Source organism: Suncus etruscus, chromosome 9 (assembly GCF_024139225.1).
Source record: "Suncus etruscus isolate mSunEtr1 chromosome 9, mSunEtr1.pri.cur, whole genome shotgun sequence".
Lineage (NCBI taxonomy): Eukaryota > Metazoa > Chordata > Mammalia > Eulipotyphla > Soricidae > Suncus > Suncus etruscus.
This window is the reverse complement of record NC_064856.1, coordinates 9,224,286-9,250,468: the sequence shown is the minus strand read 5'-3', so window position 1 is coordinate 9,250,468 and position 26,183 is coordinate 9,224,286. Positions and strand designations below refer to the sequence as shown.

The window sequence follows — 26,183 nt, the reverse complement described above, 5'->3', positions numbered from 1 at the left end:
TGTACAGGAACTCAGTGCTCAAAGGTAATAAAGTGACAGGCAAGGCACCCCTCCATTGACAATAGTGCAGACCATTGTGTCAAAAGGGGCAAAGAAGAGAGGGAGATGGGGGGAGGGGGAGAGAGAGACAGAGAGGGAGGGAAGAAGGAAGGAAGGGAGGGAGGGAAGAAGGGAGAGAGGAAGGGAAGGGAGGGAGAGAAAAAGAAAGAAAGAGAGAGAGACAGAAAGAGAAAGAAAGAAAGAAAGAAAGAAAGAAAGAAAGAAAGAAAGAAAGAAAGAAAGAAAGAAAGAAAGAAAGAAAGAAAGAAAGAAAGAAGGAAGGAAGGAAGGAAGGAAGGAAGGAAGGAAGGAAGGAAGGAAGGAAGGAAGGAAGAGGGAGAGAGAAAGAGAGAGAAAGAGGGAGAAAGGGAGGAAGGAACGAAGGAAGGAACGAAGAAGGAAGGAAAGAAAAAAGGAATTGAGAAATTGTACTGGAGCAACAGCACAGCGGTAGGGCATTTGTTGCACACGGCTGACCCAGGACAGATACGGGTTCCATCCCCAGCATTGCATGTAGTCACCCAAGCCAGGAGCGATTTCTAAGTATATAGCCAGGAGTAACCTCCTGAGCATCACTAGGTGTGGCCCATAAACCAAATAAAAAAAGAAAAATTGCCTGCCCTAGATACAGTTGGTGTTGGGCGATGGGAGGGAAACGGGGGACATAGTGGTAGAAAGGATACACTGATGAAGGATGGTTTATATGCCTGAAACCCAGCAATAAATAGTGTTGTAACCACGGTGCTTAAATAAAGCAATTAATAAAATAAAAAGCAATACTGGTTATTCTTTATGGAAAATAAAAGTGTTTTCTTTTTTATAACCTCTATATGCTCAGTGATCATCAAATAGTGGTGTTTTGATCATTATAAATTTATTGAATAATTTAGATACTCTTATACAGATCACATTTATATCTCATCTAAAAGTATTCACCTCACTTTCTATCTTCTTTACCCCTGCCCTATTCGGGAAAATACCATTTATCAACTGTTATCTGGCAGCCTCTTATAAAAATGTTTTGTTTTACTTTGTCAGGACTTTTCCTGTTAGGCCTTATTTACTTTCCTTGGTTGTCCTGTCTCACTTTTTCTTAGCCTGGGGTGGAAGACTTATAAATAATTGCAGCTGCAATCCAGGGTGCCAGAACTGTTCCCCTAAAATGTTCCATCACATTCACTTCGTAACTGCAAAAGGTACCCTATACAAAAGCAGGAGCCATCTGTGATATGATTCTCCCCAGCCACCCACCCACTCACGTTAGGTTCAGTGTTCACCAATGAGAACAAAGCTATTCATTTGCCATATCTAGCGTGTTCCATGGATGTTGACTGTCAGTTGCATAAAAGATATGACTGATAGGTCAAAGAGCTGGACTACATATTCAGTATGGTTAAAGATCTAAGTTCAATCCCCAACTCATTCACCACTTCTGGCTGTTTATTGATTGCCTTTGAATTTCCAGCACTATATCATTAGGACTAAAGACCAATACCCATGGGTCTGCACAGCTGAACCTAGAATCAGAAATAAACTTCCAGGTGCCCAAGCACTGGTCTCCTCAGAAAAATGGAGAGAAATTTTTGAGCTAGAGACATCATTAACCATGGGATTCTATTCTTCCACCTGCCATAAATTAGTAGTGTGTGGGGTATCTGACACAAGGATCAAAGAACTTTTATAGCTGTGAAATGATAGTAAAAAATTTAAGATGATGATCAGGTGTCCCTCACCATCTCAGCCTTAGATTAAAAATAATCCCTACGGCTAGAGAGATAGCACAGCGGTATTTGCCTTGCAAGCAGCCGACCCAGGACCTAAGGTGTCCCATATGGTCCCCCATGCCTGCCAGGAGCTATTTCTGAGCAGATAGCCAGGAGTAACCCCTGAGTGCCACCGGGTGTAGGCCCCCCAAAAAACAACAACAACAACAACAAAAAATCCCTGTAGGGCCGGAGAGATAGCATGGAGGTAAAGCGTTTGTCTTTCATGCAGGAGGTCATCGGTTCGAATCCCGGCGTCCCATATGGTCCCCCGTGCCTGCCAGGAGCAATTTCTGAGCCTGGAGCCAGGAATAACCCCTGAGCACTGCCAGGTGTGACCCAAAAAAAAACAAACAAACAAAAAAATCCCTGTAACAACTATTGGAAATTTTTACTTTTTCATCATTTGGTCAGTATGTATACAGTTGGTGAGATGCTATAGAGTGTAATGAACTTTAGACATGAGTCTACCTTTTCCAGCCATGATGCAGGCATTGCTAGTATCATTTAAATAGTGATTTCTGGAGTCAGAGAGCTGATTTGTTTACAAGGTGCATGTTTAGGTACATATCTTGCATGTAAAGGGATCCAGATTTGATTTCCAGTAATGTATAGCTACTCATAGCACTGTCGTGTGAATTTGGAAGCTTCAAACACTGGTTGCCCTGGTAATCACCAGTACCATCAGGTCTAAGCTTTAACCCAGACCTGGTTGGCCAAGTATTGCTGGGAATGGCCCCAAGGTTCCCTAGCATTGCCTGGGCCTTTCACACACATATACACAAAATTGGGTGATCTGCTAGTCACTAATACCTCGGTGAGAGCATGTATGTATGCTAGAGACCCAGGTTCAATCTGTGGCATTGCTTTGTGCACCGAATATCATTGGGTTTTGGCCCCCCAAACCAAATAAATTATAAAATAACAATTATAAAATAACAATAAGATTAATAAATATGGCTTTATATTAACCTTTTCCCTTTTTTCTTTTTTTTTTTTTTCTTTTGGGGTCATACCCGGTGGCACTTAGGAATTATTCCTGGCTCTGCACTCAGAAGTCACTCCTATCAGGCTCAGGGGGCCATATGGAATGTTGGGACTGGATCTGAGGTCCACCCTTTGTTGGCTGTGTGCAAGCAAATGCCTTCACTGTGCTATCGCTCCGGCCCCTTAACTTTTTCTTTTATGTTGAAAGAAATTACTTTCAGAAGTCTGAGGGTAGAGTCTGAAGATTCAGTATGGTAGATAAGGCATTTGTTTGTATGCTGATGACCAGTTTCAATTCCTGGCATCTCAAGTGATTCCTAACACCACTGGGTGAATGAGAAAGAGGAGAAAAAGATAAGAGGGGCTTCTCCAGAGTAGGAAAAGGTACCTCTACTATTTTTTCCATTTTTAATTAATAATTGTAAATTTTCAGTTTATAATTGTTTTTTTTTTTTTTTTTTTTTTTTGGTTTTTGGGCCACACCCGGTAACGCTCAGGGGTTACTCCTGGCTATGTGCTCAGAAGTTGCTCCTGGCTTGGGGGACCATATGGGACACCGGGGGATCGAACCGCGGTCCATCCAAGGCTAGCGCTGGCAAGGCAGGCACCTTACCTTTAGCGCCACCGCCCGGCCCTGAGTTTATAATTGTTAGTTAACCTATCAAAATTTGTCTGCTTTGGATCATACCCAGGAGGATTCAGGAGTTACTCCTGGCTCTGTACTCAAGATTGTTTTCACTCCTGGTGTTCCTCAGCAGGAGGCGATGCTGGAATTGGACTCAGCTCAGTCATGCAAGACAGCACCTTTCTTTCTGCTGTACTATCTCTACAACCCCAGCTACCATAATTATTATTATTTGCAAATTCTTCACTTTCAAAAATGGAAGACTACTGGCCAGAGCTAGTACAGAACGTAAGACACTTGCCTTGCATGACTGATCTTTGTTCAAATCCCAGATGCCTCATGAGATCCCCTGAGCATTTCCAGGAGTCAATCCTGAGCAGAAAGCTAGGAACAGCCCTGATCATAGCTGGGTGGTAGTCCAAACATTTTTCTGCCTTTACTGTCACCTTCCCCACATAACAAGAAAAAGGACAATTGGGAAAATACCTTGCCACTCTACTGTCTTTATACCTAGGTTAGCATTTTTTTTTCTCTCATACTATATGTTTGTGTGTGTGTGTGTGTGTGTGTGTGTGTGTGTGTGTGTGTGTGTGTGTGTGTGTGTTTGGGCCATACTCAGCAGCACCAGGGGTTACTCCTGAGTCTGCTCAGAAATCACTCCTGACAGGTGGCTCGGGGGACCACATGGGATGCTGGGGATCGAACCAGGGTCTGTCCTGGGACACACAGTCACGTGCAAGACAAATGCCCTACCTCTGAGCTATCACTCCAGCCCACTACATGTTTGTTTGTTTTTTGTTTTTTGTTTTTTTGTTTTTTTGCATAATTTATACTCTTAAGAATGCTGGGCTGTAGCTGTGGCCAGTGCTAGCCTAGGACAGACCGTGGTTTGATCCCTCCAGCGTCCCATATGATCCTCCAACCAGGAGCGATTTCTGAGTGCAGAGGCAGGAGTACCCCTGAGCGTCACCAGATGTGGCCCAAAACCCAAAAAAAAGAACATTGCTCTCTCTGAATATTTGTGATCACAATATTTTCAGAAACAGATTTTTTTTCATATAGCAAAGAACCATTTTGGTTTTCTTCTCCCATGAAGTGCTGAGAATCAAACCCAGAGTCTCTATACAAGGCAAGTGCTCTACTACTAAGCCACATTTCTGATCATATTTCTTTTTGTAAACTTATGAGTTAGTTAGTGTAAAAAACAAAACAAAACATAAAGACGAGGCCAGAGTGATAGCACAGTGGTAAGGCGTTTGCCTTGCACGTGGCCAACACAGGACAGATCCCAGTTTGAATCCCAGCAACCCATACGGTCCCCAAGCCTGGCAGGGGTGACTTCTGATCACAGAGCCAGAGGTTACCCCTGAGCGCCACTGGTGTGACCGAAAAACCAAAAATAATAAAATAAGGGCCGGGCGGTGGCGCTAGAGGTAAGGTGCCTGCCTTGCCAGCGCTAGCCTAGGACGGACCGCGTTTCGATCCCCCGGTGTCCCATATGGTCCCCCAAGCCAGGAGCGACTTCTGAGCTCATAGCCAGGAGTAACCCCTGAGCGTCACCGGGTGTGGCCCAAAAACCAAAATAAATAAAATAAAATAAAATAAAATAAAATAAAATAAAATAAGGAAAACAAGAAAAATGAATATAGAGTTCAGGATAATTGTTTCCTTTGCAGGAAGACACAGACATGGATAGAGGATATAGACAATGTCAAGTATAGAGTGAATTCCATTTCTCTGTAATTTTTTTTGTTTTGTTTTGGGGCCACACCCAGCGGTGCTCAGCGGTTACTCCTGGCTGTCTGCTCAGCAATAGCTCCTGGCAGGCACGGGGGACCATATGGGACACCGGGATTCAAACTAACCACCTTTGGTCCTGGATCGGCTGCTTGCAAGGCAAACGCTGCTGTGCTATCTCTCTGGGCCCTTTATAAATGATTCTTAAAATAGAATTTCAAGACTACTATAATTTAAATATTATCGTAGCTTACCACTACTCACCCTTAGGAGCTCAGACCTGGCAGAGCTCAGGGATTACTCATGGCTTTGCACTAAGAAATCGTTCCTAACAGGCTCGGAGACCATATGGGATGCAAGGGATCGAACCCAGGTCTGTCCATGTGCAAGGCAAACGCCCTACCACTATGGTCTCACTCCAGCCCAAGGAGTTTGGTGTTTTTGAAGTGTTCTCTTTCTTGATCTGGAGCATTTTTTTCTCCAAGGAGTCACTATGATGGTACTGAGCTGGGATACGGGGGCAAGGGGAATGTGGTGAGTAGTTCTAGTTACTAGTGGAGGAGTGCTTTCTGTTTGCCTGCTTAAGGAAGGAAGATTCCAGTGGTTGTGAGGAAAAGGGGTGATTGTCACTGAACTTTTTTTTCTGAAAAGGAATGGCTGACCAAGTAAGTTTAAGAACCTGTACAGTAGAGGTATTCCTCTAATACTGAAGGTGCAGATCAAAATAACAAGAAGGGCTGGGGCCGGAGAGATAGCATGGAGGTGGGGTGTTTGCCTTGCATGCAGGAGGACGGTGGTTCGAGTCCCGGCATCCCATAGACCAAGCCAGGGTCTATTTCTGAGCTCATAGCCAGGAGTAACCCCTAAGCGCCACCAGGTGTGGCCCCAAAACAACAACAACAACAACAAAATAATAAGTAGGAGTTTATTGTAGCTTTCTGGTAAAAAGTCAAAAAAAAAATCTCTGAAAGATCCATTATATATATATATATGTATGTATATGTGTGTGTATCTACATCTTCAAGACACGGTTAAAATAGGAAAAAGACTACTTACTGAAATAATGCAAGAAATTATGCAGAATTAGAAGACATTCCAGGTATCAGTATACCAAGTAAACAATACAGTGGATGAAATAGGCATATCAATTAGCATATTTGAAAGTTAGACAATAGCAAGGAATAGATAGATTAAAAAAAAAGACAGTTCTGCACTACACCTGATGGTTTTCTGTGGCTACTTCCAATTTAGTGCTCAGAAATGACTCCTTTTGGTGTTGGGGCTGTTATCCTTTAAGCCATCTCTATGAACCCCAGAACTCAATTTTGGGTTTGTTTTGTTTTATTTGGAGAATAATACCTGGTGTTTGCTGTACCTGGGTGGTGCTCAGGGATTAATTTTGGCTCTGCGCTTAAGCGTCTTCCCTGGTAGTCCTCATACACATTGCCAGGGACTGTACCAGGTTGTGTGCAAGCAAGTTCTTATAAGTATTATAAGCACTTTTAAGCTAATCTTCATAGTGCTAGAAATTGAATTAGGGTCAGTTGTGCAAGGCAAGTGCCTTAATCCTCTGCACTATCTCTCTGATCTCGGGTTCTACATTTTATTTAAAACTTTCATTGACCTGGTCCAGAGAGATAGTATGGTGGGTAAGATGCTTGTCTTGGATGCAGCCAAACCAGGTTCAATCCCTGGCATTCCATTTGGTCTCCCAAGCATCACTAGGAGTGATTCCTGAGTGCAGAGCCAGGGGTAACCATGAGCATCACCAGGTATGCCCACCACCACCAAAAAACTGACCTTTATGGTACTTAGTACTTGCCAGTTTTAGTATTATTAGCTTATCTGGACTCTTACTGTGATCCAGTCAATGCTAAATCTTTATATTTGTTTTTAAAATTGGCTGTTGTGATATAGGGACTGATGTATTGTTTTATAGGTGGCAAAACTGAGACCTAGACAATGTGGTAAAGTCAGGATTTCAAGTATGGCATTTTAGAAACAATACACTTTAAGCAACGATGTTAATATTTAAAGAAATTTGGGTGTATGGTTTTTTAGGGGGAGTTGTTTTTGTTTGCTTGTTTGTTTCTTGGTTTTTGTTTTGGTTTGGTTTGGTTTGGTTTGGTTTGGTTTTTGGGCCACTCCCAGTGGCACTCGGGTTACTTCTGGCTCTGCGCTCAGAAATTGCTCCTGGCAGACTTGGAGAACCATATGGGATGCCAGGGTTTGAACCACCATCTGTCCTGGATTGGCTGCATGCAAGGCAAACACCCTACCGCTGTACTATCTTCCCAGCCCCAACAGTATATATATATATTTGGTTTTTGGTTTTTGGGCTATACCCTGCAGTGCTCAGGGGTTACTCCTGGCTGTCTGCTCAGAAATAGCTCCTGGCAGGCTTGGGGGACCATATGGGACACCGGGATTCGAACCAACCACCTTTGGTCCTGGATCGGCTGCTTGCAAGGCAAACGCCGCTGTGCTATCTCTCTGGGCCCAGTATATGTATTTTTAAGTTAAAATTTAAGTGCACTGTTTTGTAATCTAATTTTATCTTTTTTTTTTTTTTTTACCTTGGCAATGATCAGGGATTACTCCTGACTCTGAACTCAGGAATCACTCCTGGCATGCTTGGGAAACCATATATGACTCCAGGGATCAAGCCTAGTTTGGCAACATGTAAGAAAATAGCCTTTCCACTGTACTATTGCACCTACCTAATATTTTAGTACTAATAGGTGAAATAAATGAATTTAATAATTTTTTTCATAGAAATAAAAAATGCTGGGCCTGGAGAGATAGCACAGCGGTGTTTACCTTGCAAGCAGCCGATCCAGGACCAAAGGTGGTTAGTTCGAATCCCGGTGTCCCATATGGTCCCCCGTGCCTGCCAGGAGCTATTTCTGAGCAGACAGCCAGGAGTAACCCCTGAGCACCGCCGGGTGTGGCCCAAAAACCAAAAAAAAGAAGAAGAAGAAATAAATGCTAATTATGGATAACTTCTGACCATGTGCTGTTTATATCTTCTGTAGATTCTCAGCGGGAATTCAACAGCAGGCCAGGGACAGGATATGTACCTGTGGAGTTTTGGAAAAAAACTGGTAAGTTTGTCTTCTTTTTGTTTTGTTTTGTTTTGTTTTGTTTTGTTTTGTTTTGCTTTTGGGTCACATCCAGCAGCACTCAGGGGTTACTCCTGGCTCTACGCTCAGAAATCAGTCCTGGCAGGCTCAGGGGACCATATGGGATGCCGGGATTTGAACCACTGTCCTTTTGCATGCAAGGCAAACGCTTTGCCTCCATGCTATCTCTCCAGCCCCGTAAGTTTTTCTTTTTATACATCATGTATCCACACATGTACCAACTTGAAGCACGTACTTAGGGGAACTATAATTGGTTTTGTTTTTGGATTTTGGGTCACACCTGGTGACCCTCAGGGATTACTCCTGGCTATGCACTGAGAAATCGCTCCTGGCTCAGGGAATCATATGGGGTGCCAGGGAATCGACCAAGGTCCATCTTAGATCGGCCACATACAAGGCAAATGTCCTATCGCTCCAGCCCCAAAAGCTCCAGCTTTTTATTTATTTTTTTGTTGGGGGACACATCCCGCGATGCTCAGAGGTGCACTCGGCAATTACTCCTGGTAGGCTCAGGGAACCATATGGGGTGCCAGGGATCAAATCCAAGTCCACCACATGCAAGGCAAGTGCCCCAACCACAGTACTATCTGGGTCTTACTTATGTCATGGTTTTTTGTTTTTGTTTTGGAGCCTTACCCGGTGGCAGCATCGGTGCTCAGGCAGGGGTTACTTCTGGCTCTGTGCTCAGAAATTGCTCCTGGCAGGCTCGGGGGATCCTATGGAATGCCGGGGACCGAACTTAGGTCCATCCTAGGTTGGCCACATGCAAAGCAAATGCCCTACCACTGTGCTATCACTCCAGCCCCAACCCTATGTTGTTTTAGAGAAGAGTCATCTTTTTTCAGCTCTATTCCTTCTTATAAATGGTGTGGAGTGGGAGGGAAAAGATTTCTCGGCCAGTTGATTTTACTGTCACTTTCTTCTAGAAGAAGCTGTGAATAAAGTGAAAATACAGGCGATGTCAGAAGTACAGAAAGCTGTTGCTGAGGCCGAGCAAAAAGCCTTTGAAGTGATTGCAACAGAGCGAGCTCGAATGGAGCAGACCATAGCGGACGTCAAACGACAGGCTGCAGAGGATGCTTTCCTCGTCATAAATGAGCAAGAAGAATCAACAGAGGTCAGAACTTGGTTAAGTCTGGAGTAGGGCTGGGAACTGGGGCCAGGGCTGGCAGGAACAACTGGCGTGGCCAGGTTCTCTGCTTTCTTCGCATGTGCTGGACAATAAGATACAAATAGTCCTCTTAAACTGGACAATTACAATTTTTATCCTATTCCATAGGAAAGCTGTTTCTCATTCTTGGATTCTATACTTACCAATAAAGTAAATATTTATAGTCATAAAAGAAAAATGTAAATATATATATATACATACATATATGTATTTTGACTCATAATATTGATTTAAATTTGGAAACTTAGTGTAAAGACAGTTTGAGGGATTGAATAAGATCTTATATTTTTTACCATCGCCTGATTTTTACCATTATTTGATTCTTCTGGCCTAAATGTACAAAATAGGAATCTGCTCATTTACTAAGTGCCGTTAAATATGAGGGAATCTAAATGTTACAATCCTACAGTGCTGAAACTAAGGCTCAGATGTAAGAAGGTATGAATTCCTTTTTGTTTTGTTTGTTTGGGGGCTACACCTGGTAACGCTCAGGGGTTACTCCTGGCTCTATGCTCAGAAATCACTCTTGGCTCAGGGGACCATATGGGATGCTGGGATTCAAACCCCACTCCGTCCTTGATAGGGTGCGTGCAAGGCAAATGCCCTACCGCTGTGCTATCACTCTGGCCCCAGAAAGTATAAATTTTGAGAAAGAGAGGATTCGGATTTTGTTTTTAAATAGGGGAAAGAGTGGGAGGGGGGAGAAGGGTTTGTTTTCAGGATTTTGGGAGAGTTTGATTTTATTGTTTCCTTTGGTTTTGAGCCCACACACGAGCAATACTTAGGAACTACATTCAGCTCAGTGCTCAAGATCAAGAGATCAGACATGAAGCTTGCCCTGCACTCAGAAATTGCTCCTGGCAGGCTTGGGGAACCATATAGGATATCGAGAATCGAACCTGGATCCATACTGGGTCAGCCCCTTTGCAAGGCAAACCGCAAGCCCTACTGCTGTGCTATCTCTCCAACCCCCGCTTATATCTGTTTTCAAAAAGATATCATCATGACCTTAGTATGGACTCTGCTTTTCTTTTTTGCGGGGGTAGAATTGGGTCACACCCAGCGGTGGCACTCAGGAGTTACTCCTGGCTCTGCACACAGAAGTCGCTCCTGGCAGGCTCGGGGAACCATATGGGATGCCAGTATGACATCAAACAGTTGTCCATCCTGTGTTGGCCACGTTCAAGGCAAACGCCTTACGCCTTACTGCTGTCCTATACCTCTGGCCCCAAGGACTCTGCTTTTAAACTACAGCACACTGTGCTAAGTAGATTTTTCCTTCTGTTGTTTACCTCATAATTTGTGTGGCAGCTCCTACTCATAGAATAACCCCTCCAGAAGCCAGAGGCACACATCTCCCCTGAAATGCCTCCATTGGAGGGATGAAATTAAGTATCACACCCAGTGACGCTCAGGGGTTACTTCTGATGTATGTTCAGAAATGGCTCCTGGCTTGGGACCATATGGGACGTTGGGATTCGAACCACAGTCAGTCCTGGATTGGCTGCGTGCATGGCAAATGCTCTACCTCTGTGCTATCACTTTGGTCCCTTAAGTACCTTCTTATAGGGCCCGGAGAGATAGCACAGCGGCGTTTGCCTTGCAAGCAGCTGATCCAGGACCAGAGGTGGTTGGTTTGAATCCCGGTGTCCCATATGGTCCCCCGTGCCTGCCAGGAGCTATTTCTGAGCAGACAGCCAGGAGTAACCCCTGAGCACCGTCGGATGTGGCCCCAAAAAAAAGTACCTTCTTAAAGATGAGAGGCTAAAAAGTTGGTTGATAGGTGGGGGTCACTTCTTTGGACCAGGCTTGCAGTTGGGTCAGGAAAGTCTGGGATGAGTTCCAGGGTTGTTTTCTTTTTGTGTGCTTGTTTTTTGACATGTTCCAGGTAGTTCTTCTATAATGGTTCCGAGGCCACATTTGGAATTGTTTTTCTGTTAGGTTGGTTGCTTGATTTTGGTTTGGGGGCCATACCTGGTGTGCTCAGGGCTTTGTCTCTGAGCTCAGGAATTACCTCTGGCAGGTTCAGGGGACAATATGGAGTGCCAGGGATCAAACCGAGATCCACTGCATGCAGGGCAAGCATCCTATCCACTGTACTATCTCTTCATGCCCCACACTTGGAGTATGAATTGGCTTAAACAATGCCATGCCTGACTAAGGAAATTCAAGGGCTCTCATTGGATCAGTACCTTGGAAGGTGTATAGCTTCCTCTCCCCCTTCTAATTATGAAAAACTGTTTGACTATAAGTGTTGCCCAACTTTGAAGAATGTTTATTTGAATAGTAATTATAATAACATTGGGGGGGCCACACCACGCTGCTCAGAGGTCAGTCTTATTTGTATATGAAAGACATGTGGTGCTGAATATCAAGCGGCTTCACATGAAGAAATCATATACTTAGCCCTTTGTGCTCTTTCCTGTCACAACAGTACAGCTTGACTAGTTTCTTGGCAAAAAACATCGTGGTAGGACCAGAGAGATAATGCAGTGCCACTTGCCTACATGCAGTCGAACCAGATTCAATCCCCAGCACCACATTTGAGGTTAGCCCCACAAATTCACCAGGAGTAGTCACTGAGCACAGTCAGAAATAAGCCCTGGGGCCGGAGAGATAGCATAGCAGTAAGGCGTTTGCCTGACTAAACCAACACAGGACAGACCCCAGTTCGAATCCCAGCATCTCATGTGGTCCCCATCACCAGGGGCGATTTCTGAGCACAGAAGCAGAAGTAACTACCCCTGAGTGCTGCTGGATGTGACCCTCCCCCCCAAAAAAAAAGAAAAGAAAAGAAATAAGTCCTGATAGAGTGATAGCACAGCAAGTAGGGCATTTGCCTTGCACTCAGCCAACCCGGGTTCAATCCCCAGCATTCCGTATGGTCCCCTGATCCTGCCAGGAGTAATTTCTGAGCACAGAGCCAGGAGTAACCCCTAAGTGCCACCAGGTGTAGCCCAGAAAAAAAAAAAAAAAAGGAAAGAACCCTGAGCACCTCCAGGTATGGTCAACAAAAGAAGAAAACATAAAATAAAATATGGCATTAGATGTGAATGTGATCTCATGCTTTAAGATGTTTTTTTCTCGGTGTGGGGCGAAAGAAAAGAAAAGATATTTTTTCTTAGGGGTCTGGAGCAATAGTAGAGGGTTGATCCCTGGCACCACATATAAGTCCCCAAACCTACCAAGAGTGATCCCTGAGTGCACAGCCAGGATTAAGCCTTGAACACAGCCAGGTATGTCCACCCATAATTTGGGGGTGGGGGGTTTCGGCCACACCCGGTGATGCGCAAAGGTTCCTCCTAGCTATGCACTTAGAAATCACTCCTGGCTTGGGGGACCATATGGGACACCGGGGGATGAACCGCGGTCCATCCTAGGCTAGCGCACACAAGGCAGATGCCTTACCGCTTGCACCACCACTCCATCCCCCCACATTTTTAATATATAAATAAGCTATCTCCTGAACTGAAGGGCTGCAGGGTGGGGAAGATGTTCTTACTCGGGTATGGAGAATCTCCTGTTTGCCTAAGCTTCTTAGGTTTCTGTCCTTTTTCCTCAAAATTCCCATGTAGACAGTAAGAGAATTTTTGCCTACAAGCAATTATTTTCTGCCAACACTCTTATGTGGGGGATCAGCCTCTCAGATTCCAAAATTTGAACATTTTTGAAATGCAGTTTGCTTAAAGATCTCTAAATGTCACCTGAGATTCTGTTTCCTAGTTTGGTCATCTGCTGTTGGTGATGGCAAGTTTTGGCAGTACTTAAAGTTTATTTTCTGAAAAGTCTGTTCTGTTGGAAGGAATTTTACAGTCCATGCTAAAACTCTTTGAAACTAAACTTAAACATTGGATATATGGGCCGGAGAGATATCACAGCGGTAGGGTGTTTGCCTTGCACACAGCCGACCCAGGACAGATCCAGGTTCAATTCCCAGCATCCTATATAGTCCCCAAGCCTGCCAGGAGCGATTTCTGAGTGCAGAGCCAGGAGTAACCCCTGAGTGCCGCCAGGTCGGTCCCAAAACAAACAAAAATGAAAAACATTAAATATAGAGGAGTTGGGGCCCAGAGAGATAGGACAGCGGTGTTTGCCTTGCAAGCAGCTGGTCCAGGACCTAAGGTGGTTGATTCGAATCCCGGTGTCCCATATGGTCCCCCATGCCTGCCAGGAGCTATTTCTGAGCAGACAGCCAGGAGTAACCCCTGAGCACCGCCAGGTGTGGCCCAAAAACAAACAAACAAAAAAAGTATTTCTAAATATAGAGGAGTTGGGAGGACAGGTTTAAGCTCTGTATAGTCATATACTTATTTGTATAACCTCAGGCAAATCACTCTGGCTTTCAGTGAGACCATCATTACAAAGATGTTTGGTCCCAAAGTTCTTTTGTTTTGTATTTAAACAGTGCTCTGGTTTAATTAGGGATGGTATCTTTCTTCTGAGCACTACAGCATGAAGTCCCAAATTCAAGGTTGGTTGCTGTCATTCTGGAGAACTTTATGTAGGCCTAAGAGAGACTTGCCGCTTTCTGATAGTTTCACATGGCCTAACTATTGGTGCAATTGTCATTTATGTGATATGCTTACAATATTTTTTAACATTTATGACTTAGATGTACATAGTTACCAAAGTGTGCAAGACTCTTCACCACTATTCTTCCACATTACTTCTGTTTCACATCTTTATATCTCCCCCACACTCTTTCTCCACTGCTTGGTAGTCTGATGTGTTTTTTTTTGTTTGTTTGTTTGTTTTTTTTGTGGTTTTTGGGTCATACCCGGCAGTTCTCAGGGGTTACTTCTGGCTCCATGCTCAGAAATTGCTCCTGGCAGGCACTGGGGACCATATGGGATGCTGGGATTCGAACCGATGACCTTCTGCATGAAAGGCAAACGCCTTACCTCCATGCTATCTCTCCAGCCCCTGTTTTTTTTGTTTGGTTTGGTTTGGTTTGGTTTTTGGGTTACACGCGGCAGCGCTCAGGGCTTACTCCTGGCTCTATGCTCAGAAATTGTTCCTGGCAGGCTCAGGGGACCATATGGGATGCCGGGGTTCGAACTACCGTCCTTCTGCATGCAAGGCAAACACCCTACCTCCATGCTATCTCTCCAGCCTCAACACTAGTTTTTTTTTTTTTTTCAGTATTTGATATATGCATTCTTTTTTGGTGTGAAAGTAAAGATCATGTATCAGGGTCAGAGAGGAAGCATAGCAAGGTAGGGCATGCCTTGCATGCAGCCAACCTCAGTTTGATTCGTGGCATCCCATATGGTCCCCCAGCACTGCTGGGAATGACCCTGAGACCCATCGATGTGGCCCAATAACCAGAAACAAAAAAAAATGATAAATGAACCCTTTTCATATGCCTGCTGGCTTTCCAGGTGTTCTTCTTGGGAAAATATCTGTTCCTCTTCTCCCCAGCCCCTACAGGGGCTGATTTCCCTGGGGCTGCTGCCTGCCGCCTGTAGTTCAAAGTATTCACCATATTTGTTTGTGTGCTGACCCTGGAAAAGACAGATCAGCAGGAGGGACATCGTATAAGAAATTGACAGATGGGAACCACAGAGATAGTATGGAGGTAAGGTATTGGCCTTGCATGCAAAAGGACAGTGGTTCTAATCCAGGCATCCCATATGGTCCTCCAAGCTAGCCAGGAGCGATTTCTGAGCATAGAGTCAGGAGGAATCCCTGAGCGCTGCTGGGTGTGACCCAAAAACTAAAAAAGAAAAAAAAAAAGAAAAGAAACTGACAGAGCCACAGAAGAAAGTGCATAAGGCCAAGGGTATTGAGCAGCTTCTTGGAGGGAGCTGAGCAAAACTGAGCTGCTTTCCCTGCCACTTTTTTTTTAGCTAGAGTTAACAGAAGGTAAATCACCTCAGGGGCAGGGTTGACGTTGTAAAGGGTACTGAAGTTAATTAAACGTAGGTGGGGCCCTAATCAAAAAGGTTGTGAGGGAAAGAAAAGTGGAATGATCTAAGAATACAATACAAGTGTCTACAACCCCCCCCCCCACACACACACACACACACACACACTTTTGGGTAAGCATCACACCACAAAGCTCAGCATGTATTCCTGGTTCTCTATTCAGGGATCTCTCAGTGGGCTACAGGGACCCATATGGTGTATGATTGAATCCAGATTTGCCGTGTGCAGGGCAAGTATCCTACCCACAGTTCTCTTTCTCCACTCCTTTTTAGAACTTTTTAATTTGATGGGACCAGAGAAATAACGCAGCGGTAGAGGGCGTTTGCCTTGTCATGCAGCTGACCTAGGAGGGATCCAGTTGATTCCCAACATCCCATATAGTCCTCCAGCCTGCCAGGAGGGATTTCTGAGTGCAGAGCCAGAGTGGTCCCTGCCTGCCGCCAGGTGTGGCCCAAAAGTCAATCAATCAATCAATAATGAATATTTTTAAAAAATCTTTAATTTGGGGCCAGAGAGATAGCATGAAGGTAAGGCGTTTGCCTTTCATGCAGAAGGTCATCGGTTCAAATCCCGGCATCTCATATGGTCCCCCATGCCTGCCAGGAGCAATTTCTGAGCATGGAGCCAGGAGTAACCCCTGAGCACTGCCAGGTGTGACCCACACACACACACACACAAAAGAAAAACACACACACACAAAAAAAATTTTTAATTTGAGCTACTTCCCCCCCCTTTTTTTTTTTTTTTTTTTTGATGCCTTTGCCTTTGGATTAGATTGTTGAAAATACTCTGAAGTCCATATTTTGAACATAGTCTCTTATAATTGGGTCTTGGGGCCTTGACTGTACATTCCTGTGTCACTGGTAGAGTTTTCCCTCTAGTTCTTTCTAAGGAAGGAAGATCAAGGGGTAGGGACTGGACTCTCTTTGGTGGCTACATGATTCATGATACTTTTTCTCCCTTAGTTCATTCAGAGAAATGTTATATTGTTCAACAGTTGATACTGCTGTTTCTTTTGTGGTTGCTACTTTGGGGGGGAGTTGGGTGCCAGTGTTTGGAGCCCAGTGATACTCAGGGATTACTCCTGGCTCTGCACTGAGGAGTTATTCCTGGTGGGTTCAGGTCACTCCTGAGGTGCCAGCCATGAACAAGGTCAGTCAGTGCAAAAGCCAGTGCCCTACCCACTGTACTCTCATTAGCCCTGTGGGGTAACTTCTAACCCTAACCTAACCTCACTTGGTTTATATTTCTATCACGGAATTACATGGTCCATTTGCTCTCTTCCTTTTTCCCCTCCCCCAATAAATTTGGCTAAACCCTAATAAAGTGCAAAAGAAATCTCCTGAACCCTGACCTTTATGGTCTTGAGTTCTGAAGTCTCGGAGGGGCTGTCTTAAACATTCCAGAAGCAATCCCCCATCTCTTAGCCATCTATGCAAAATACATTGCTAAAAGAAAAACAGGTATAGAAAACTAGAACAACTGCCCACTTTCTCTTTGATTCACCCATCCTGATCTCTGATGATGCATTTGTTTGGGGGTATACCTGGTAGAACATAAGGCCTGCTTTTTTTATTTTTTCGGTTTTTGGTTTTGGGGCCACACCCAGTGGCACTCAGGGGTTACTTTTGGCTTTGTGCTCAGAAATCGCTCCTGGCAGACCCGGGACCATATGGGATGCTGGGATTTGAACCAACATTGGTCCTAGATCAGCCGCTCGCAAGGCAAACGCCCTACCGCTGTGCTTTCCCTTTGGCCCCAAGACCTGCTTTTGACTCTGTACTCAGTTACTCTCTGTGATATATGTGGTGCTTGGCATTAAATCAACTTCTGCGTGCAAATAAGCCTCCAGCCCTGTATTGGCATCAAGCATTTCAAATAACGTATTATCACTGAAAATAAAATCCTTCAGGGAGGGAAGAGAGAGGAAAAAGAACAATGATTGGGGCTGGAGAGAGAGCACAGATGTAGGGCGTTTGCCTTGCACACAGCTGACCCAGGACGGGCAGTGGTTCGAATCCTGGCATCCCATATGGTCCCCATAACTGCCGGGGATGATTTCTGAGCACAGCCAGGAGTAACCAACCACTGAGCGCCGCCAGGTATGACCCCCACCCCCCAAAAAAATCAAACAGTGGTTGGGGCATAGCACTGTTGGTAGGGCAACCTTGCACATGGCCAACCTGGGTTTGATCCCCAGCATTCCATATGGTCCCCTGAGCCTGCATGGAGTAAAAAAAAAATTTTTTTTGGTTTTTGGGCCATATCCAGTGATGCTCAGGGGTTACTCCTTGCTCCGTGCACAGAAATTGCTCCTGGCTTGAGAGACCATATGGGACGCAGGGGACTCGAACTGCCGTGTGTCCTAGGTTAGCTTGTGTAAGGCAAATGCCCTACCGCTTGCGACACTGCTCAGATGTATGTTTAATTTAAAGTGGATAGTACTATTCATGAGGGGCCTGCGACAGGGTTTCGTTCAGTCACTGAAGATTAAAATGAGTCAAAACAAGCAGTTGATTGCTTTTAATGGGAGGTGGATATATATATTTGTATAGGCTATACCCTATACCAAAGCAGTGCAAATCTATGCTGACTTGCCCATATTGAGTCCAGTCTGGGGCAGGAAGTTTTACAGATAAGCTCTAAGGAGTACATCTTTTTTCACACACAGATTGCTATACAGGCAGGACAAACTCAGGTGTATGGGGCTCGAAAACCCACTCTTTCCCAGTATAGCCCCTTCTCTGTGATGCAGATAACAAATGATGACAAGCCTGCCCCATAAGATCCAAGCAACTAACTGGTGTCTATATCTTGCAGAATTGCTGGAACTGTGGCCGCAAAGCCAGCGAGACCTGCAGTGGCTGCAATATTGCACGATACTGTGGGTCTTTCTGCCAGCACAAGGACTGGGAGCGGCACCACCGTCTTTGCGGCCAAAACTTACATGGCCAGAGTCCCCACAGCCAAAGCCGCCCACTGCTTCCTGGAGGAAGGGGCTCCTCAGCCAGGTCTACTGACTGCAGTGTGCCCAGTCCAGCCCTGGACAAGACCTCAGCAACCACCTCACGTTCCTCTACACCTGCCTCTGTGACAGCCATTGACACCAATGGACTCTGAGCTATAGACATGCTTTGCTCCGATGACCTCACAGCACAGTATCACACTGCACAGTGCTAATAGCTAATTGGGTCATCAGCAAGAAGGGAAGTGGAGGCAGGAAGAGTGCAAGTCTGTTAACACCCTCCACAACACTTGGCTACTTTCCTCTTGTCCTTGGAAATTGTTGGCCAGAGCTGTCTTCTCCATGATTTTTTGAATTGCTCTTCCAAATAATGCTGGCATGGCAGCCCATTCCCAGTGGACACCACCAAGCCTCTGCCTCTTGAGACCACAGACTTCAAGTGTGCCCACAAGACTGGAGCTGGCGCACCACAGGTGCTGTCCTCCCACAGGAGAAATCTGGAGGTTGACAGGCTGTGGAGAAGTGGATCCTCTCACTCCACACAGCTCCGTGCGTCCCTTTTCCAACCTCAGAAGATGCAATCGATTGGCCATCCCAGTACGTGGGCAAGCGAGAAGCAGCACTCAGGACTCTCCTCAACCCTGCTGTTCAGACTTGTTAAGATTCTAAGAAATCACAGGAAAGAAGTCATTTATAAAAGCACACCAATTATTTTAAAAATATCAATAAAACTTCCATCAAGTACTACAACTCTTTTTGGACAAGATTTTAGAATCTTCCTGACTAGTTTGGAACCCTTTATTTTCCTCTTGTTTGATTTTGCTTGTGCAGAAAATAGTTTCCTGCGCATGGATTGATCTGAGAGAGAATGAGACTCAACTGGACAATTCGTTCTCTCAGAGCATGTTGGCCAAACTAGTATCGTTGAATGATTGACCAGATCATGTATGGAAATGCAGAACCATTTGTCACCACGTGACTGTTTGTACAATCTTCTCGTGTCCTTGTGTCAGACCAGGCATGTCTGGATCATTACTGCACAAAGCTTCCTCCCATGCTCTCTGGTTCTGCCTCTTAAACTCCACTTGTCCTCTTGGCTAGGTCTTGCCTTACCTGTCAAGGCCTGGTTACGTCTAAGCATTTCTCCTGGACCAGAATGAATTCTTCAAAACTTACGGTTTCATATTCTATATACTGTGTCAGCTTACAATTGGGTATTCGGTCAATTTCCACTTTTGTGTAATCTGTTTGACACTTTCCCTTTTTGAGCTAAAGGAAAAGTTAACTTGGGAGAGGACCATGATTTTGAGAGAGCCCGATCCATTTTTATTCCCATCTTTAGAGCGTTTTTCAGCCTTTTGCCTGCCTTTCCAAACTTAACACCTTCTAAACTGTTTCAGCTGCCACACTTACTCTTCCCTGTCCTGGATTTTAGTGGGGCCCAATACTCTGACCCTCTGCTCTTCACCCCAGGCTTCCAGTACACTTGCCAAGAAATCATTCAGTTGTTCCTGTTGTTCCTACTGACCCTTAAGGACACTTCTCTGTGTGTCCTTAAGGATCTGGCCACTTTCTGTGTAGTGACCAAAGTTGGGGAAGATTGATCTCATCTAGCTTGCTGTAAAGACTTTAGGGATAGGAGAAATAGTATAGCAGGCAAGGTTCTTGCCTTGTACTAGCTGACCCAGACTTGATCCCCAGCATCCCAAATACCCTGAGCACATCAGGAGTGACTGCTGAGTACAAAGCCAGGAGTAACCCTTAAGCACCATTGAGTGTGACCCAAAACCAAACAAACAAAAAATCCTTTACATCCCTCCCTCTTTCCTCTGTGCTGTATTTCTTACAGCATAAAGCCCCTATAAAATACCAGAATTATCTTTTTTTCCTGCTGCAACCCATACAACAGGCAAACAGGCCATGGGCATGCCAATAAAAAAATGTACATGTCTTGTAAAAAAGTGTATGTGTCCCATCATGTAAAGTGCCAGGCCACAGAATTTTGTGGCTATTATACATACAGTCCACAGCCAGAAGTTCTCAATACTTGCTTAAAGTATTTTATATCTGAAAAATAACATGTTCCTTTTATGGAATTCTTCTTTCGCAGGGATAAAGCCAGTTCCCCAGACAGACTATAGCTTGCTTTTCCATAAAATACGGAATGTCCCACGAGAAGATCATGGAGCCTAGTGGTTGTTTAGAACAGAAAAGTTATCTCAAGCCAGAGAGACAGTATAGGGGTACAATGCATGCCTTGCGTGCCACCAACCCAGGATCGATCCTCACTGGGAGTGATCCCTGAGCACTGCCAAGAGTGGCAAAATAATTCTTTTTTTTTTTTTTTAAGATGTCTTACGGTGTTCCTGGCTCACTGATTTGGAAACTTTGATGAACACTCCACTTGCAGATTTTTAAGTCCACAACGCTAGCCAGTATAGCTCAGATCTTCCTGGCTATTACAGTCAGAAAGAAATAAACTTCGCTCTCAGGCCTTGAAGTCAGTTTTTACAGCCAAGGTTTCGTTTACAAACTGCCTGCTTGTGTCGGCTCTGCTTTCAGATGACAACTTAGTTTTCCAAATCTCTATAGTGATACTCAGCACAAACCTGTTCATGATTTATGATGTGTAGAGCTCATGAACACCTGGGCAGTATACTACACTCTGGTTATTAATTCTGTTAATATCCATACAGAGGTTGCTAAGAGTTTATGTACTTAGATATGCGGAAAAAAATCTTTCCCCAGGTGGGAGACATAATACTGTGAATAAGGCACTTGTAGGTGGCTGACCCAGGTTCTATCAAAAACACTCCCCAGCCCAGCCCACCAAGTTTGTTTTAATCCTTTCACCAGCTTCCTCTCATCTGAAATTCTCCAGCTATCTGCTGGGAGGATTAATAAACTCCCTGTGAGGGCAGATTGGGGCAAAGGAGGCTGAGTCCAGGTTTCCCATTTGTTTGCAGTGTGCTGCCTCCACCCCAACTCCCTGCTATCTGTTTCCTTGAATTCCATTGAAAGTATCTAAATTGGGCTGTTAGGGGCCTGAGAGATAGTACAGCAGGTAAGGTGTTTGCTTTGCAATCACTGGGCTTTGCAGCCAATCCAGATTCAATCCCCAGCATCCCATATAATGTGAGAACCATAATGAATAATCCCTGGGTGCAGAGCAAGGAGCCAGTCCTGAACACCACTGGTTGTGGCCAAAAAACCCCAGCAGAATATTGCATAATTTTAGGTTGATTAGAGAACCTTTATTATTAATATTCATGGGAGGGAGACGGGTTTGGAGTTGTGCTACTGCCAAAGGTCAGTATTGTCAGGGGAGTCAGTCTTCTTGATATCCCAGACACCAAAGGCAAATACCATAACATGTTTGACTCCTGTCACCCTCTCACCCACCCCACACATCTGGAGCATGAGGTCATTGCCCAGCAAGGAGCACTACAGTAATGGGACACTTCTCCTCTGCCAAGTCCAGAACCATTGCAGGAAACCTAAAGAGCCCCATTGTGAGCTGCTGCAGTATTTGGAAGTGTGCTGGTGGCAGGACCTAATTTCTTCAGGCAGCCTCACGTCCCCTCTGCTCTCGGTGTCTGACTCCACCTGTGGTTAAAAACTGACTTCAGAAGAAGCTAGTTCAGTGCATCTGCTTCCTCCATAGGACGAATCAGCATCCCACTCTTTGAGGGTCCCTTGCTTCGAGGCTGGGCTTAAGCCCATCAGTTCAGCCTAGTCATGTGACTTGAGGTCACAGAGTAGTTGGGTCTTTTCTCAGGCAGTGCTGAGCCATAACAAGTCAAAGTGTAGGAACAGGACAGATGTACCGGCACAGTGGCACTGGCCACTCTGCAATGTGGACATCCTTTGCCCATCTGGACCTGTTGATACCAAGAACATCACATCTGGGGTGTCTACCAGGAGCATCGTCAGTTTCTAGAGAGAAAAGCTACGCTTTAACCTTGGATAGCCTGGCCCCAAAGTTGAATTGATCCCCTGCACTTTCACTGCTTGCAAAAGGATATAGACATTGTTCTGATTAGTTCCAGAAGAGATGTCAGTGAGCCTGAGGGTTGTATGGTAGTGAGTTCTCAGAGTGAAAGCATAAATAATAACCATGTGGTGATTTTTGTCCTGGAAACTGTAGAAAGGATTATGGATTGAATAAATCATTTAAAATCAAACTCATCTTGGAAGCTTTCTTCAGAACTGATTTGGAGGCTTCTGATTCAGTCAAGCTAACTTGCTTAGATTTGTGGGGTGTTTTTTTTCTTTTTGGTTTTGGGGTTGTTTTTTGTTTTGTTTTGTTTTGGTTTTGGTTTTTAGCTATTTACAGAGAACTGGGTGGTGATGTTTGAACCAAATGTAGAAAAAAAAGGCAGCAGGCCCCAGACTGTTCGAGCATGGGCCAGAGGGCCCAGCTGCTCCAGGTGGCACGGAGTGGGTTAGTGGGCAAGCTGCTGAATCGCCCTTTCAACTTCTGAGTGTCTAGTTCTTGTAAAACCAAAACAGTTACTCCCTGCCTCTTTGCCCATGTGTGTTGACTGACATGCTCATTTCCAAAGATGATGATGATCCCTTTACCCTTGTGAACCAGGAGAAGGTTGGGAGCCTGTGGGTGGGACTTGTATCCCTTCCCTCTCCCAGTCCCAGAGATGGAGCTTTCTCAACAGACCCATCTGGTCGGGCCTGAGTGCCCAGTGTGTTCTCATTGATGCTGATACCAAATAGGGCATGTGCAGCTGCAGGGACAGCCCCGTCCTGCCTTGAATTGGCAGAGAAGCAGCAATAAGCAGTTGGTGAACGGTTGAAAGTGCTGTTTGGCAAAGAGGCCTTCAGTCCACTTTTGTGGCTTTCCAAGTTCCTGATGAGGCTGTGGGATCTCCATCCATGAAAGCAAGCCAATAAAGTAAATAAGTCAGAAACAAAGCCACCGTGCGTGGTTTCGGAAGGGGGATGATGAATGTGAAAACACCCACAGGATGTGGTAGAGTCTGGTTTTTCTGTGCTTTATCATTTTACTATGATAGGAACTTTTGTTGCTGTGCATAACTTATTTAATGTACTGTATAAATGAACCAAAACGTAAATATGTATTTAGTTTGTCTACTTAAAGTAGTCAATAAAAGGCTATATTCCTTTTCTGACTCAGGCTGGAATGGGACTGGGAAGTGGGTACATAGCACTGAGACATTCTGCTTGCAGGCTGCTCCAGCCCCTCCTTCCCACATCTCTGTGGAGGGAGGAGGCCACTTGGTTCTTCTTAATGTTTTTTCATTTGGTTGAATGTTTGGGAGTCATGCCCAGTGATGGTCAGGGCTTACTCCTGGCTTTACACTCAGGGATCACTCCTGACAGTTGGGGGACCAGATCGGATACCAGGAATCAATCCAGATCAGCCACATGCAAAGCAAGTGCTGTTCCTGCTGTAACTCAGATGATGTCTCTAGCTTTTGACCTGCAGCACTAGGCTCAAGCAGGCCAACTTCTTAGGCTCGTCTAGTGAGTTCCCCAGTCAAGCCTCAACTACCACGTTAACTCTTCTTCGCCATTAAATGAGCTTCTGTTTTTGTGGCGAGGGTAGGAGGTGTTGGGCCACATCTGCCAGTACTCTGGGACTATGCAGTGCCTAGGACTCATCCAGGACCAACCAAATGCAAGGCAAGTGCTAGTATTTCTTCAGTCCTACGAGATCTTTTATGTAGGCATTGAGGATTATACCTGTGCTCTCTCTGTTACCCTAAAAAATGAACTACAATAGGAAACAAAAATTTGAAGAGGACATGGGTAGTTACAGGGGTTAGGGCACTTGCATGCAGCTGACCTGGATTTAAATGCACTGTATTTGGTTCCCTAAGCACCTCCAGGAGTGATACCTAAGTACAGCCAGTTGTCACTCTAAAAACCCAATAATAAAAGTAAATTTTGAAAAATATTGAAATTGAATTAAAGTATTTTAAAATACTCAACTGGTAGATGAAACCAATCGCACAAAATTATTACTCATCTAAAATGTAATTTTATTTTGCATTTAACCTATGAAATAGAAACTTGATCTAAGGTTTAAAAAAAGAAAAATACTGAAATTGACTTACAGATTTTTTTTTCCTAATTCACATTTCCTAAAACATTTAATATCTTGTGAATATTGTTAGGTCCTTTTTACAATGGTGTTAAATCAAGTTCACTATTACCTTCCCTTGCCGAGTGATTTTTCAATAAAGGACATAAGTTAGTGGGGGAATTCGGAGTCTCCAGTACTTCTCGGGGGCTTCCAGGGGCCATTCCTAGTGATTTTCAACCAATGGAGTTCTAGCAATTAAGTGCTCGGGTCAAAGGAAGTGATGCTGCTTGGAACGAGTAGTGCCAGGGACCATCAGAGCCGCCCTGGTGATGCTCTAGGTGGTTTCAAAGCCACACTTGGCGATGCTTGGGAGCCTCTGGTACTGCACCCAACAGTGCTTGGGAGGTCTCAAACCCTGGGTCTGGTGCATGCTTTGGGCCCTCCTGAACACCACGGACTTCACGTCCTTCATTCTGCCTGTTGGGCAACTGGTTTGCCTACACTGAAGTGACATGGACATTTTCTCGAACCTGGTTGATATCTTTGGGGTCATTTTCCAAAGTTTGGTTTCTGGAACTGAATACTTGAACAGTCCCTGGGTAACGCTACGTGGCATCAAAGTTGCTCTAACCAGTAGTGCCATGGCAAACCGGTGCAGACACACTTGTGTGTCCAAAGTTGGGGTCTCAATCATGTTGACCTGAGGGTCCTTGAATTCTCTTGAATCCCCTTCTCTAACCTCTTCTCTGTCGTTTCTAGGGCAACCAGCTTCCTCAGGTCCCAAAACACAAAGGGGATGACTTGGTTACTCAACATTTTTTTTTTTTTTTTTTTTTTTTGGTTTTTGGGCCACACCCAGCGGTGCTCAGGGGTTACTCCTGGCTGGCTGCTCAGAAATAGCTCCTGGCAGGCACGGGGGACCTTATGGGACACCGGGATTCGAACCAACCACCTTTGGTCCTGGCTCGGCTGCTTTAAAGGCAAACGCCGCTGTGCTATCTCTCCGGGCCCGGTTACTCAACATTTAAGATGATATTGAGAAGGGCTGCCTATGTATATATGGCCTTGGCCCCCCAGGCACCTTGGAAAACATCACAGGGCCGTAGCCTCTGACTCAGCCCAGAGCAGCCACATATTTAAGTTTGCCTTATTACTGGAGAAAAGGTTCCAGGCACTTAAGACAATATTCTAAAATACAGTTCCTTCTTTGCTAGAAAAATGGCAGGCTGAATTTTTCCCCCATAGAACACAGATAAACTGTGTGTGTGTGTGTGTGTGTGTGTTTTGGGTCACACCCGGCAGTGTGTGTGTGTGTGTGTGTGTGTGTGTGTGTGTGTGTGTGTGTGTGTGTGTGTGTGTGTGTGTGTGTGTGTTTTGGGTCACACCCGGCAATGCTCAGGGGTTATTCCTGGCTCCATGCTCTTTTTTTTCTTTTTTCTTTATTGGGCCATACCCAGTGACACTCAGGGGTTACTCCTAGCTATGTGTTTAGAAATTGCTCCTGACTTGGGACTCAGGAATTGTATATTCAACTGCCTTGCTGAAGTCACAAATGAGAAAATTCAGGGAAGGGCTGGAGAGATAGCACAGCGACGTTTGCTTTGCAAGCAGCTGATCCAGGACCTAAGGTGGTTGGTTCGAATCCCAGCATCCCATATTGTCTCCCCCCACCCCCTATTTCTGAGCAGATAGCCAGGAGTAACCCTTGAGCACTGCCAGGTTTGGCCACAAAAAAAATTTTTTTTTCAACAAAAGAAACAA

The 26,183-nt window shown here is 44.9% G+C and overlaps 1 protein-coding gene across 2 annotated transcripts in view; it reads left to right on the top strand.

Annotated features, from left to right (window-relative positions):
* The window catches only part of CBFA2T2 (CBFA2/RUNX1 partner transcriptional co-repressor 2), a 106,677-nt gene extending 87,144 nt beyond the window's left edge, over positions 1 to 19,533 (top strand). Inside the window, exons 9-11 of one of the 2 annotated variants that reach the window (XM_049779208.1) lie at positions 8,187 to 8,255; positions 9,221 to 9,411; positions 18,214 to 19,533. In XM_049779208.1, the coding sequence (XP_049635165.1) occupies positions 8,187 to 8,255; positions 9,221 to 9,411; positions 18,214 to 18,513 (560 nt within the window). In that variant the 3' untranslated portion in view covers positions 18,514 to 19,533. The remainder of the gene's footprint in view (positions 1 to 8,186; positions 8,256 to 9,220; positions 9,412 to 18,213) is intronic. The other variant, XM_049779207.1, reaches the window with a different exon arrangement.
* The last annotated feature ends 6,650 nt before the right edge of the window (positions 19,534 to 26,183 follow it).